The following is a 14187-nucleotide window of genomic DNA, read 5'->3' as shown; positions in this document are numbered from 1 at the left end:
CCACAGAGGGACACAAAGTGCCGGCCGCTGGCCTCGAAGTGGGCGGCTCCCACTTTGACTCTGGGCAGATCTCTGCAAAGATCTCAGGGGAACAATCTGGGTCATTTTTTTTAAAGATTTCATGTATTTATGTATTTATTTGAAAGGCAGAGTCACAGAGAGAGAGACAGAGACACAGAGAGAGAGAGAGAGAGAGAGAGAGAGAGAGAGATCTTCCATCCTCTGGTTCACTCCCCAAGGGGCTGCAAGGACCAGGGCTGGGCCAAGTCAAAGGCAGGAGCCAGGAGTTCCATCCGGGTCTCCCACGTGGGTGCAGGGGCCCAAGGACATGGGCCATCTTCTACTGCTTTCCCAGGCCACAGCAGAGAGCTGGGTCAGAAGTGGAGCAGCCAGGACTCCAGCCAGCGCCCATATGGGATGCCGGCGCTGCAGGCGGTGGCGCCCCCTAGTCTGTCATTCTTTTATATATATATATATATATATATATATATATATATATTTTTTTTTCCTGACAGGCAGAGTGGACAGTGAGAGAGACAGAGAGAAGGGTCTTCCTTTGCCGTTGGTTCACCCTCCAATGGCCGCCACGGCCAGCGCGCTGCGGCCGGCGCACCGCGCTGATCCGATGGCAGGAGCCAGGAGCCAGGTGCTTCTCCTGGTCTCCCATGGGGTGCAGGGCCCAAGCACTATGGGCCATCCTCCACTGCACTCCCTGGCCACAGCAGAGAGCTGGCCTGGAAGAGGGGCAACCGGGACAGAATCCGGCACCCCGACCGGGACTAGAACCCAGTGTGCCGGCGCCGCTAGGCGGAGGATTAGCCTAGTGAGCCATGGCGCCGGCCCCTAGTCTGTCATTCTTAAAAGTGTCCTGGGGCGTGCACTGTGGGACCTGGGTTAGGTTAGCGCTGCTGCCTGCAACACCAGCATCCCGTATCCGAGCACAGGCTGCTCGGGCTCCCTGCTAATGCACCTGGGGGAGCAGTGGAAGGTGGCTCCCACCACCGCCGTGGGAGACACGGAGGGGGCTGGGGGCTCCAGGCTCCTGGCTCCTGGCTCCCGCCTGGCCCAGCCCTGCCATTGCGGCCATCTGGGGAGTGAGCCAGAGGACGTAAGATCTCTGCGTAACTGCCTTTCAAATAAATAGCCTTAAAAAAAAAAAAAAAAAAAAAAAACCTGCCAGTCTCACTTCTGCTTAAAGAAGGGTCCGAGTGCTTTACCCGTGCTGAGCACGAGTTCTGTGGGAACCTCCCCATCTGGCCGCCCTGAAAACCAGAACCAGCGGGGCTCACGGCTCGGGGCTTTAACCTAAGCAATGCCTTCTGCTGCTGCTTCTTCAAGGGCATTGCTACACAGGATTTGCACGGCGGGGCGGCGGGTCCCTGGGAGGGTCTTGGGGGACTCTCCGGGGAGCACACTTTAAGAACCACTGCATTATCGAGAGATGGAACTGGAACGAGGGGTCATTCATGCGGAGAAAATAAATTACAGCTTTATCTCACTCCATGAGGAACAAAATTCCAGGTAGGTCTTCCTCCCTCCCTCCCTCCCTCCCTCCCTCCCTTCCTTCCTTCCTTCCTTCCTTCTTCCTTTCCCCTTCCTTCCTTCCTTCCTTCCTCCTTCCTTCCTTCCTTTCTCCTTCCTTCCTTCTTTCCTTCCTTCCTTCCTTCCTCTTTCTTCCTTCCTTCCTTCCTCCCTTTCTCTCTCTCTCTTTCTTTCCTTCCTTCCTTCCTTCCTTCCTTCCTTCCTTCCTTCCTTCCTTCCTTCCTTCCTCTTTTCCTTCCTTCCTTCCTTTCTCTTTTCCTTCCTTCCTTCCTTCCTTCCTTCCTTCCTTCCTTCCTTCCTTCCTTCCTTCCTTCTTTTAAAGCTAAATCTGCAAAGTAAAACTTCCAGAGGAAAACACAATGGGAAGTCTTATTCACCTCGGGGTAGGATTTCCAAAGCAAGACACAGCAACCCACAATCTAGACACAGACTGGCAGCTCCACGGTTCCAGTGATGTTTTTAGTTTATTTAAGGGGGGAGGAAGGGAGGGAGGGAGGGGGGAGAGAGAGTGAGAGAGAGAGGAGAGAGAAAGGAGACAGAGAGGAGACAGAGAGAGAGAGAGTTTTCCATCTGTTGGTTCACTCCCCAAATGGCCGCTAGGGCCGGCGCTGCCCTGATCCGAAGCCAGGAGCCAGGAGCTTCTTCCTGGTCTCCTATGTGGGTGCAGGGGCCCAAGGACTTGGGGCCATCCTGCACTGCCTTCCATAGCAGAGAGCTGGACTGGAAGAGGAGCAACCAGGACTAGAACTGGCACCCATATGGGATGCTGGCATTGCAGGTGGCAGCTTTACCCACTAGGCCACAGTACTGGCCCCCATCACGATATTGGAATAATTTTTTTAAAAACTCTGAATATTGGGGCCGGCACCGTGGCTCACTTGGTTACTCCAGGGTGCCTGGAGCTGCTTCCCGATCTGCCACGTGGGTGCAGGGGCCCAAGTATTCGAGCCATCTCCGCTGCTTTCCCAGGCACATTAGCAGGGAGCTGGACGGGACTCGAACTGGTGCCCACATGGGATACAATGCTGGCTTAACCTGCTATGCCACAAACGTTGGCTCCTGCTCCACTTCTGATCCAGCTCCCTACTAATGCACCCGGGACAGCAGATGACGGCCCAAGCGCTTGGGCCCCTGCACCCACGTGAGAAACTCAGATGGAATTGCAGGCTCCTCACTTTGGCTTGGCCCAGCCGTAAATCAATCAAAAAGCTTGTGACAGATATAAGTAAGCAATTCAACTCTTAAATATATGTCCTAGAGCAGGGGCCGGCATTGCCTGGCCTGCAGGCTGTAGGAGGCTGGCCAAGTCACTTTTTCTTGCCTGTTAAATATGTATGTATTTATTTGAAGGGGAGAGAATCTTCCATCCTCTGGTTCACTCCCCAGATGGCCGCAACAGCTGGGACTGGGCCACGCTGAAGCCAAGAGCTTCTTCTGGGTCTCCCACCTGGTTGTCAGGGGCCAAGGCATGTGGGCCATTTCACGCTGGTTTTTCCAAGCCGGGTCATTCGCAGGGAGCTGGATGGGAGGTGGAGCAGCGGCTTTGCCCGCTATACCCTAACCCCAGCTGCCTGTGAAATGGATACAACGATCGCAGGTGATCACTTTGTATGGCCTACGGATGATGTCATTAACATGGAACAGGCCCTGGAAGGAAGAGGTTCCCACCCCCGTGAGAAATGTCTGCATGCCAGCACAAGCCAGCGTAGGACGCAGCCCTGCCTGGACCTGCGCACGATGGAAAACACCGCAGGTGTCCCGAGGGGTGAGCGGGCGATGAAACCCGTCCACAGACCTCTCTGCTTTCTCTCCCGAAGCCACCCACCCCGGCTCCTCTGAGTCCCGGCAGATGGCTCATTCCGCTTCATCTCGTCTCGTCTCGTTCTGATCCTCACAGCTGCACGTGCAAGAGCTGCGTTTGCGGCCCCGGCACAGCGGGTGAAGCCATTGCCTGCGGGGGCTGGCATCCCAGCCGGGCGCCGGGACAGTCCCCCCAGGCCCTCGGCTGCTCCACGTCCGACCCAGCTCCCCGTGAATACGCCTGGGAAAGCAGTGGAAGACGGCCCAGGTGCCTGGGCCCCTGCCACACGGGAGCCCCAGCTTTAGACTCCGGCTGGAAAGGAGGCATTCCACACAGACCACAGAGCTCGCACAAAGCCTCAGGCCCTCAGCCTTCAGGGGGCGGGAAGACACCATCCGAGGGCCAGCCTTGGCCAGCCTTGCAAACAGGCCTGGTGTCAGGCCCGGGCTGCCAACATTTCTGTGAAATTGTACAACACAGCACACAATCCTGGATTTTTTTTTTAATATTTATTTATTTGGAAGTCAGAGTTACACAGAGAGAGGAGAGGCAGAGAGAGAGAGAGAGACAGAGAGAGAGAGGTCTTCCATCCGCTGGTTCACTCCCCAAATGGCTGCAACGCCTGGAAGTTGGGAGCTGGGAGCTTCCTCTGGGTCTCCCACGCGGGTGCAGGGGCCCAAGCACCTGGGCCATCTTCTCCTGCTTTCCCAGGCCACAGCAGGGAGCTGGATGGGAAGTGGGGCAGCCGGGACTCGAACCGGCGCCCATATAGGATGCCAGTGTTTCAGGTGGCGGCTTTACCCACTGCGCCACAGCGCCGGCCCCAGAGGGAGCACAAGGCCCTGCAGCAGGAGGGAGCCCGGGGGTGGGCAGGGGCAGGGCGGGGAGGGTGACAGGCGCGAGACGGGGCCTCGGGGCCCACTGCAGAGATCTCGGTTCCCCGCTAAGCAGGATACGCCTCTGGGGCTTGGCGCTGGGATCTGGGGTTCAGCGACAATCACGCAGCCAGCTCCTCTTCCTCCCAGCATCGGAGACGGAGTCCCCGGTACGGCCTTCCCCGGGGTCGGGAACGGACGGCGCAAAAAAAAAAAAAAAAAAAAAAAATTCACCAAGGTGAGAATAAATAAATGTTTAGTTAAACGCCTAGAAAACATCGTGCTAAGAACTCTGCTCGGGGTGGAATTCGGATGCACCATAACACATTTGGAAATACGATCGCCTAGGCCCTGGCCCCGCAGCCGTCCGGTCCCTGACTGGGCGGGAGCGGGACCCGAACCGCCACTCCCCAGGCCGGGACTCCGCGTCCGCTCACCGCAGACCCCCCAGGCCGCGCACGGCCTCAGCAGCCGGAGCCCCCGGCCCGAAACGCCCACCTGCACACACGCACCGGCATCCCCGCCGCGCCTCCTCCACCGCGCCGGCCCCCGACTTCCGCTCCTCTCCCGCGAATCCTCAGACACGCCTTCCTCTGCTCCCGCCCCCACAGCCACCTCAGCCAATTAGGTCTCCAAAAGCCTGCTTTATCCCCGCCCCACTCCTGCCTGCCAATCACGGCGGCCGCGAGTACCCGCCCTTCCCACGCTCTTAAGCGAGCGCCGCGCGCCACCGCTCGGCCGTTGGCGGTGCTGCTCCCTCAAGGATGCGTCTCTCGGAAAAGCTGCGAGAAGGGGCGGGCCCCGCCTGTGCGGGAACCCTCAGGATTGGCCGAGAGCCGGGCTCTGACTCCGCCCATCCCCGCCCCCGCCATCCGAGTCGGAGACGCTGGGGATTGGTTCCCCGCGGCCACCCCGCGAGAAGCCCACAGCTGGTCCCGCCTCCCTCGCGCGCGTGCGGAGAGGGAGCTCCGCGGATTGGTTTGAGGAGTCCGGGCGCGCGCCAGCGGCGCTCGCGGATTGGCTGACGGGGCGCTCGCGCCGCCGCGGAGCGTTTGCGGTGATTGGCTAGAGGGCGGAGCCGGCGATTTGAAGGCGGCGCGCGGACGCGGTGCGCGTTGCAGTCCGCGGCGAGAGGAGGCGGGAGCGGCCGCCGGTGACGCTGCCCCTCTGCCCGCTCCCCCGACCCCGGCTCCCGGCGACACGATGGCCAAGGTGTCCGTGCTGAACGTGTCGGTGCTGGAGAACCCGAGCCCTTTCCACAGCCCCTTCCGGTTCGAGATCAGCTTCGAGTGCAGTGAGGCCCTGGCGGACGGTGAGGCTGGACCCGTGCGGAGACCCCCACCCCAGCCCTGGGCCGACCCTGACCCCGACCTCCCCGTGGAGAGCCGCCCCGTGGCCAGGCCGAAGCCCCCCGGGGCCCCCTCCCTCCGTCCGCTTAGCCCCCCCCGCTCCCCCATCGCCCCCTCCCAAACCCCAGGACCCCCCTCTCTTGCAATGGCGCTCCTCCCAGGCACCGCTTCCTAATGATAGAGGCGCATCCACCGGCGGAGACCCCCACGCCCCCTGCCTCTTCCCCACCCCTGCCGCCCTCCTCGCCCCCGTGTCCGCCCCAGCCGTGCCCTGCCCAGTGTTTAAATGACCGCGTCCGGGGGTCATTGCGACCCCCGGGGTGGCGGTGGAGGGGCGTCCCGGCTCCCGAGGCTTCCCGGTCCGACCGTGGGCCTGGGTGGGCGGTGGGCGCGCCCCGGACCGGCTTCCCGCGGCTTCCCTATCCCGACGCCGTCCGGTGGGCGGTGGGCGCGCCCGGGGCCCGCGGCGGGGTGGTGGTCGTGGCGCACGGGAGGGCACAGCAGCCACCCGGAGCCCCGGGCCCTGCGCACGCCGGGGTCAGCCGGGGCCAAGGCCTGCGTGCACCCAGCGCTCAGCTCCAGGGCGGAGCCGGGGAGGCCGCTGGGTGGCAGGGGGGTGGCCCGCGGGGCGGCCGCCGCCTGTGGCTGACTGTGGAGTAAGCCGGCTGGAGGCTCTCTGGGACACGCAGGGCGGAAATAAAAGTGTAAGCTGGCGGGGGTTGAGACTCGCTTTAAAGGCCGGCAGGAGAGGCGAGGGGCCCCTCGTCTGAGTTCCCAGGTGACGCGGGTGGGGTGCCGTAGGCCTGCTTTAAAAGCAGGCGCTATCTGAGAAGTGGGTGCCTGCGACGCCCCGGGCCCTGCGGCCCAGGAGCCAAGCCCCCGCCTTGACCCCCTGCGCGTCCCGGGCGGGGGGCGGGGCGTCGCTGGGGCCGTGATGTCTGGGGACAGGAGCCTGGGCAACCCTGGTGTGGGGCGCCTCTGAGTTCCTTCTTCCTCTCCCAGCCCCCAGTCGGGGGCCCCCTGACTCCCAGGGGCCGCACGGAGTACATCAGGGGTGCGTGTGCTTGCGGGGAGCGGGGGAGCCCCTCAGGGAGCTGAAACAGCAGGCGCCCCGCGAGGCCAAGGCCACGGGCAGTACGGCTCGAAGACTGCGGCTCCGGACCGCCTGGTCACCGGATCGCAGCGCCGCTTCGGCTGGAGTCCTGGACGCGCAGCTTCCGACCCAGCTTCCTGCTGCTGCGCGCTGTTGTGCGCCCCTGCCGCCCACGCGGGAGACCCACGGGGAGTTCCAGGCGCCTGGCTGTGGCCTGGCCCACCTCCAGCTGTTGGCATTTGGGGAGTGGACCAGCGGGTAGAAGATCCTGCTCTTTCTGCCCCCCACCCCCCCATCGCCTGCCTTTGTCTCTCTCCTCTGTCACTCCCAGATAAATACAAATGGGAAACAGATTCTTCAACGACAATGATTTCTTGTTTAAATATTTGTTTCATTATTTATTTGAAAAGTAGAGTTACAGAGAGAGAGATAGGTCTTCTGTCCATTGGTTCACTCCCCAGATGGCTGCAACGGCTGGAGCTTCACAGATCCAAAGCCAGGAGCCAGGAGCTCCATCCAGGTCTCCCACTCAGGTGCCGGGGCCCAAGCACTTGGGCCATCTTCCACTGCTTTCCCAGGCCATAGCATAGAGCTGGATCGGAAGTGGAACAGCCGGGACTCGAACTTGCACCCATATGGGATGCCGGCACTGCAGACCCGGGCTTTAACCCACTGTGCCACAGCACCGGCCATCACTTTCTTAACGTGTGTTTAATCATAGCATTGGCTTTGCATTTGTTGTCATACGGAGTAGAGGTGTATCCTGTGCGGGGTTCAGCCTGTAAAATTGGGGATCAGAACAAAATGTAATTGACGTGCCTTTAATCGTGTTCAGAAGTTAGATAGACTGTGTGTATACAGTTATGTCCTGTATTTGGTAGGTATTTTTTTAAGAACTTATTTTATTTGAAAGGCAGAGCTACAGAGAGATCTTCCATCTGCTGGTTCACTCCCCAGATGACCACACGGCCAAGGTTGAGCCAGGCCAAAGCCAGGAGCTCCATCCAGGTCTCCCACGTGGGTGCAAGGGCCCAAACCCTTGGCCATCCGCTGCTGCTATCCCAGGTACATTAGCAGGGAGCCGGATCAGAAGTGGAGCAGCTGGAACTCAAACCAGTGCCCCTGTGGGATGCCAGTGGTGCAGGCAGTGCCTCAACCTGCTAGGCCACAGCACTGGCCCTTATGCGTTTTTATATTTTTTTTAATGGTTGATTTCTTCTACTTGAAAGGCACAGAGGCAGAGAGAAGGGAGTTCTTCCATCAGCATTTACTCAAAAGATAGAGTTACAGAGAGGGAGAGTGACAGAGAGAGATCTTCCATCTGCTGTTTCACTCCCCAAATGGCTGCAACGGCTGGAGCTGTGCTGATCTGAAACCAGGAGCCAGGAGCTTCTTCCTGGTCTCCCATGTGGGTGCAGGGGCCCAAGGACTTGGACCATCCTCCACTGCTTTCCCAGGCCACAGCAGAGAGCTGGATTGGAAGTGGAGCAGCCGGGACTCAAACTGGCGACCATATGGGATGCCAGCACTGCAGGCGGTGGCTTCACCCGCTACGTCATAGTGCTGGCCCTGAATTGGTGATTGATATCCCATGTCCAGTGCTGGTTTGTTTTGTTTTGTTTTGAGCGAGAGATGGAGAGGTCTCCCATCTGTTGGTTCACTCTCCAAATGGCTGCAACAGCTGGGACTGGGCGCTGCATCCAGGTCGCCCGCGTGGGTGGTAGGGACCCCATTACTGGAGCCATCACCACTGTCTCCCAGGGTGCGTGTAGGCGGGGAGTGGAATCAGGAGCCCCACCCACTGTACCAGGTCTCCCCACCCTCCATATCTGACCCCAAAGGTTTGCACACCTTCGCCTTCTGTATCTGTTAGACCCCCCAAGGACATCCAAGTCCTCAGTCCCTTTTATAAACTGGCACAGGCGCGCGGGCGGGCGTCACAGTGCCGGGCGTCACAGTGCCGGGCTGACTCCTGGCTCCTCTGCTTCCACTCCAGTGCGCCTGGGAGGCAGCACTTGGGCCCCTGGCACCTATGTGGGCGCCCCCTTGGGGTCCTGGCCCCCTGGCTCCTGGCCTCAGCCTGGCCCAGCCCTGGCTGGTGAAGCATCCGTGGAGCGAACCAGCAGTTGGAAGATGTCCACCCCCGCCCCCACCTTCGATTTGCCTTCCAGATAAGTAAGGCGTGGTATTTACACACAGCCTGTGCACGGTCTTCAGATCTCTTCTCAGTTCCTTGAAGTCCCTAACACAGGGAAAACACTGTGCAACTAGGTGTATTGTGTAGAGAACAATGACGTGGGGTTTTTTGCCCTCACATGTTTTCCTCCATGGTTGGTGAGACGCACAGATAGGGCTGGCCAGCCGTGCCCAACCTGGAGTCACAGGCGTACGTCCCTGCTGTCAGCTCAACCTGTGCGCCCTCGGCTCCAGCATCTTCTGTCTTTCCCAGTGGTTTCAGCTGTTCCTCAACCTTTTTTTTTCTCTCTTTTTCTTTTTTTTTCATTTATTTTTTTTTTTTTTTTTATTTACAGTCAGAGTTAGACAGTAAGAGAGAGAGAGACAGAGAGAAAGGTCTTTTTTCCGTTGATTCACCCCCCAAGTGGCTGCTACGGCCGGTGCTGCGCCGATCTGAAGCCAGGAGCCAGGTGCTTCTCCTGGTCTCCCGTGGGGTGCAGGGCCCAAGTACTTGGGCCATCCTCCACTGCACTCCCAGGCCACAGCAGAGAGCTGGACTGGAAGAGGAGCAACCGGGACAGAATCCGGCGCCCCAACCAGGACTAGAACCCGGTATGCCGGCGCTGCAGGCGGAGGATTAGCCCAGTGAGCCGCGGCACTGGCCATCTCTTTTTCTAAGATTTCTTTCTGTATTTGAAAGGCAGAGTTGGAGCGAGTGAGCCGCTGGGTCACTCCCCTGATGGCTGCAGCGGCAGGAACTGGACTCGACGGAAGCCAAGAGCCTGGAGCTCCACCCAGGTCTCCCATGCGGGTGGCAGGTTTAGGTTGTGCCGCTAAACGTTGACATCTGCGGGACAATGTTTCAGACCCCCCTGCACCTTACACCTTAATCAAACACGTGCTTGGTGACTCTGCTGGTTGTGAGAGAGTGCCTGGAACGAGATGTTCCAACAGTGAGCCATTCTAGAAAGTGGGAGTAGGGGCTGCTATCCCGTGCAGCAGTTATGATGGCCCGTGGGCCACCTGCTTCCTGTCCGGGTTCCAGCTTCCTGGGTGATGGCAGAGGGACCGGCAGTGGGTGTTGCCCAGGAAGGGCCCCTGGCTTGGCGTGTGCGTCCGAGGCTGGATGCTCTGGTGTGACGGCCGGACCAAGGGCCCGGGCAGCTTCCAAGCAAGTTGACTTCCTGTGAAAATCACAGCTTGTGAAACCCCCTCCCTCCCCCAGCTGTCCGGGGCTTGCAGGCGTTGTGTAATTTCAAAGAAGCTAAAATAAGTCCGCGGTCTCCTGCCAAGCTGCCCTGTACCAGCGTGACCTTGCCCCTGGTACACTTGGCCCTCCTGCAACAGGCAGTGGTCACCAGGAGCTTCCTGTGACGGATGGGCAGGGCCTCCTTCGCTCGTGTGCCTTTAAGGGGGGGGCGAGGGGACTGGGGGCAGCGCCCCCTCCCAGCCCTGGCTGCGATGCCAAGTGTGCGTGCTGAGCCCCCGGCCTGTGCGAGCTGGGGACCGCCCGGCTCCCCCCTCGCGCTGCCTGGCTCTCTCCCGGGTGGATCAGAATCTGCTGCCCCGCGCCAGTTGTCGAGGGAATCTCCTCCCGTTCCCTGGCACGGGGCCGTGTGTGTGAAAGAGGATGCTGCTCTGAGCCCAGCACCCAGTGGGCAGGGCCCCGAGATGACCCAAGCGCCTGCCGCTCCTTCCCTGGCCCTGCCGGGGCACGTGGTTCTTAATTCAGCCTCTGCCATGCAGGTCAGTGCCACACCGGCTCCCAGTGGCCCACGGTGTCTCCCGCAGTCCAAAGGCAAGGTTGCTGGGCAGAACTAGGCCTGCAGGGGCCACGTCCCCAGCACTAGGGCCTGTGCACTGCCTGTCCCCTGTGGCCCGGGTGCACCCGATCGCAGACTCTTCCGGCGTGTGGCAGCCGTGTCCAAATCCTCATGACAAGGCTCCTTCCGGTGCCTGGCGGCCAACGGCCCCAATTCGTTAACCTGCTGGCCCCCCGCCCCCCGTGTCCTTGCAGACCTGGAGTGGAAGATCATTTACGTGGGCTCAGCCGAGAGCGAGGAGTTCGATCAGATCTTAGACTCGGTGCTGGTGGGCCCCGTGCCTGCAGGGAGGCACATGTTTGTCTTCCAGGTAAGAAATAAGACACCTGAGCCCCTGACTCCCCGGCGCAGCCTCCCGGACCCCCAAAACCCAAGGCCGGCCCGGCCGGCAGAAGTTCAGGTTCCAATCCTTGCTCGGCCCTCAGGAGTTGTCCGCCTGCGGCTCGGAGGCCTTCGGCCCCCGTCCCCCCCAACCCCCAATTTTTGGAGACGCACGTGCAGTTTGTTCACAGCACAGGTTCCCCTTGAGCTCGTGGGGAGCTCCCTTGCACACTCCCTACACACGCGCGCCCTCGGGGAGCCCCACGTGGCTGCAGACCGGCGGGTTCACACTCGCTCGCTGGTCTCAGAGCCCCGGAGCCAGCGGCAGCTGCAGGAGTCGGGCCGTCCCATACGTGTTTGCTCCTGAAGGCCTCTGGTGCCCTCGGGCAATTGAAAACAGTGAACTGACCCTCGGACACAGAGCATGGAGCTCGCGGCCTGGGTGGACACGAGTGCCTGGGGCTGGGAGGCAGCGGCCAGGGCTCAGGGGCTTGCGTGCCGCCACCCACCTGGGAGACCCGGATGGAGCTGCCAACCAGCAGATGGGACCTCTCTCTGTCCCTCAACAGCTTTTTCTTAATTTTCATTCGTTTATTTCTTTATTTATTTTTGCTCTTTTACAAATTGTAGATTTCTAGACTTGGCAGGTGGGTCAGAACGCCAGAGCTTGAGCTTCTCGACTCGCTCCCCTCCAGCCCTGCCGTCACGGCACATCTGGGCCTCTCACCCACCCACAGCAGCAGATCCACCCGCGAGCCCAGTCTGTCTACACTGAGATGGCCGGGGCCGGGGCCAGGTACTCTGCGCTCGTCAGCGCCTGATGCTCGGTGGTGTTTGATCAAGGGGGCCTCACGCCACTCCCGGCATTCTGGCTCTGGCCGGCTCTCCCAGGATGACTTCCGGTGCCTCCTGCCTGAGCCCTTCCCGGCCCAGTGGCCGGCAGAGAAGGCGGAAGCCCAGGACGTGTCTCCCCTCCCCCACCCAGGCCGATGCCCCCAACCCATCCCTCATCCCAGAGAGCGATGCCGTGGGCGTGACCGTGGTCCTCATCACCTGCACCTACCACAGACAGGAGTTCATCCGCGTGGGCTACTACGTCAACAACGAGTATCCCAGCCCCGAGCTGCGGGAGAACCCGCCCCTGAAGCCAGACTTCTCCCAGGTATGGCTGCCTCTCTGCCTCCTGCAGCGGGTGGGGCAGGGCGGGGCGGGCCCTGCCCCGTGGGCCTGTAGCACGGTCACCGTGGCAAGATTTCCCCAGCACGGCTCGGTTCTGGCGGTGCCGGCCTGGTACAGGAAAGGCGCGGTGAGCCGGCCCCAGGGCGAGGGCTGGCCGCAGCAGTTAAGACCCCACTCGAGAGCCCTGCATCAAATGTCGCAGACGCCACCTCCATGGGAGCCCCAGGTTGAGCTCCTGACTCCCCAGGCCCAGGCTATCGTGGACTTTTGGGGAGGGAACCCGCGGACGGGAGCGCTGTGGCTCTCGCACGTCCTTGGTGGCCATCGCACAAGCGGGGGTGACCAGGACGAGGGATGACGGTGCCTCTTCCCGCCGCAGCTCCAGCGGAACATCCTCACTTCCAACCCCCGAGTCACCCGCTTCCACATCAACTGGGACAGCCACACGGACAGACTGGAGGCCGCGGAGAGCCAGGACCCTGCCCTGGGCTGCGGCCTCCCCTTCAGCTGCACCCCTGTGAAGGGCATGGGGCTCCCGGGCTGCATCCCTGCCCTGCTTCCCGAGAACTCCATGGACTGCATCTAAGTGGGGGAGCCCGGCGCTGGCCGGCCCCACCTGGGACCCGGCACCGGCACCGGCACCGTGGATCACCTCGCTCTGCAGGCCCCGAGCGGCAGCAGGGACTCCCGCCTGCACGTGCCTGCTCGCGCCGTGCCTGCCCAAGGCCGTCACCCCGGCCTCCTGCTGTCCCTTGTCCCCTTTCTGTTGTCTCCTGGGTGCTGCCAGGCGGGAGATGGCGGGGTGTGGGGGCGCCCAGCCACATGAGGGCCCTTCCGCCCCGGGCTGCCTGCACCTGGCTCTCACGGGCCACAGGGACTTGGGGCCAAAGGAGCACTGGAGACCCCAGAGAGCGCCCCTCCCCCCTCTGCTGCTGTGCCTGCTGCCGTGTGTATTTAAGGGGGTTTATATTAAAGATGTTCGCTGGTTTGCAAATAAAAAGCACTTGGTGGAGACTTCACCCCCTGCTCTTGTCCTCGCTGGCCCTGTGTCCCTGCGGGGCTGCAGGTGGGGCCCCACCTGATGCCAGGAGAGGGAGAGGTGTCAGGGCGCCAGTCAGCCCCCCAAGCTGGTCCGCTGGGAGAACTCAGTATGATCCCGGCGCACACACAGAAACACTCAGAAGCTGTCCTCAGCCTTACTGGATGACCCCACAGCCAGAGGGGGTGGCTCGAGCGGCCGGCCACGTCCCCAGGGTTCGCAGGAGAGCGGGGACCTCGCCACGCGGAGCAGCAGGTGGGCGCGCAGCCCTTCCCGGCCGGGGTCTTCCTCTGTCCACCTTCGTCCAGGACAGTCTAGCCACTCTGATGCTGGTGTGGATGGCCACGGCTAGCAGCAGGAAGCAGAGCAGCTGGGGGCTTCCGGGGAGGGGGACTGCGGAACACACCCTCCGGCCCAGCCCCAGATGTCAGATGCTGGGGCGGGGGCGCCGCCCCTCGGTCCTCAGGCCGCTCCTGGCAGACAGGTGCCCGCTCCCCGCACAGACAGGACAGTCAGCGCCGGTGCCCCCAGACTCCGCGTCCGTACCAGGGGCGTGATCGCGGGACCTACGAGGTGAGGGGCGCGCTGCGAAGCAGTGTCTGTGCCAGCTCCTCACCGCGGGTGCCAGCCCACGGCCGGGCCCACGGCCGGGACCCAGTAAAGGCGCAGCAACCCCCTGCTCCCGGGCCCAGCATCCGCGGGAAACCCAAGCAGAGCCCCGGTCCCGACCCCTGCCGCCCCAAACGCCAGGCCTTATGAATGACGACTCGGCGACCTCTGACCCCGCGGCGCTGGCCGCGCCCCTCCCCCCGCTGGCAGGTGGACAGCGGCTGCGCCGGGCGGGCCGTGGCGTCCACCTCGGCTGGCCGGCGGCCGCTGCCGCACTGGGCGGGGGCGGGGGACTGCGGCGCGCGCGGGGCCGGGCGGGCGCCGGCCGGGGCCGCCTCCAGGGCCTCGGAGCGCGGCGCGGCCGCCCGCCAGCCTCCGCCG

At 62.0% G+C, this 14187-nt stretch overlaps 1 protein-coding gene and 1 long non-coding RNA gene across 2 annotated transcripts; one reads left to right on the top strand and one right to left on the bottom strand.

The window, feature by feature from the left end:
- Nucleotides 1-3837: 3837 nt before the first annotated feature.
- Nucleotides 3838-5261, bottom strand: LOC138845646 (uncharacterized). Its single transcript, XR_011382862.1, has 2 exons — nucleotides 4731-5261; nucleotides 3838-4395 (listed from the first exon to the last, which is right to left on the bottom strand). It is a non-coding gene; the product is annotated as an uncharacterized lncRNA (long non-coding RNA).
- Nucleotides 5262-5308: 47 nt separating this feature from the next.
- Nucleotides 5309-13177, top strand: ASF1B (anti-silencing function 1B histone chaperone). Its single transcript, XM_051835819.1, has 4 exons — nucleotides 5309-5530; nucleotides 10853-10968; nucleotides 11965-12141; nucleotides 12538-13177. The coding sequence occupies exons 1-4, from the start codon at nucleotides 5422-5424 to the stop codon at nucleotides 12742-12744; spliced, it is 609 nt and encodes a 202-aa protein (XP_051691779.1). The 5' UTR covers nucleotides 5309-5421; the 3' UTR covers nucleotides 12745-13177.
- Nucleotides 13178-14187: the final 1010 nt, after the last annotated feature.

The sequence above is a fragment of the Oryctolagus cuniculus genome, chromosome 16, assembly GCF_964237555.1.
Source record: "Oryctolagus cuniculus chromosome 16, mOryCun1.1, whole genome shotgun sequence".
In the NCBI taxonomy this organism is placed as follows: Eukaryota; Metazoa; Chordata; class Mammalia; order Lagomorpha; family Leporidae; genus Oryctolagus; species Oryctolagus cuniculus.
This window is presented reverse-complemented; position numbering and strand designations above follow the sequence as displayed.

Excerpts from the sequence above, each read along its gene's own strand:
- ASF1B (XM_051835819.1), top strand. The coding sequence starts at position 5,422 with ATGGCCAAGGTGTCCGTGCTGAACGTGTCGGTGCTGGAGAACCCGAGC. Across the intron at positions 5,531-10,852 it reads CAGTGAGGCCCTGGCGGACG|ACCTGGAGTGGAAGATCATT; the intron begins GTGAGGCTGGAC and ends GTGTCCTTGCAG. Across the intron at positions 10,969-11,964 it reads GGCACATGTTTGTCTTCCAG|GCCGATGCCCCCAACCCATC; the intron begins GTAAGAAATAAG and ends TCCCCCACCCAG.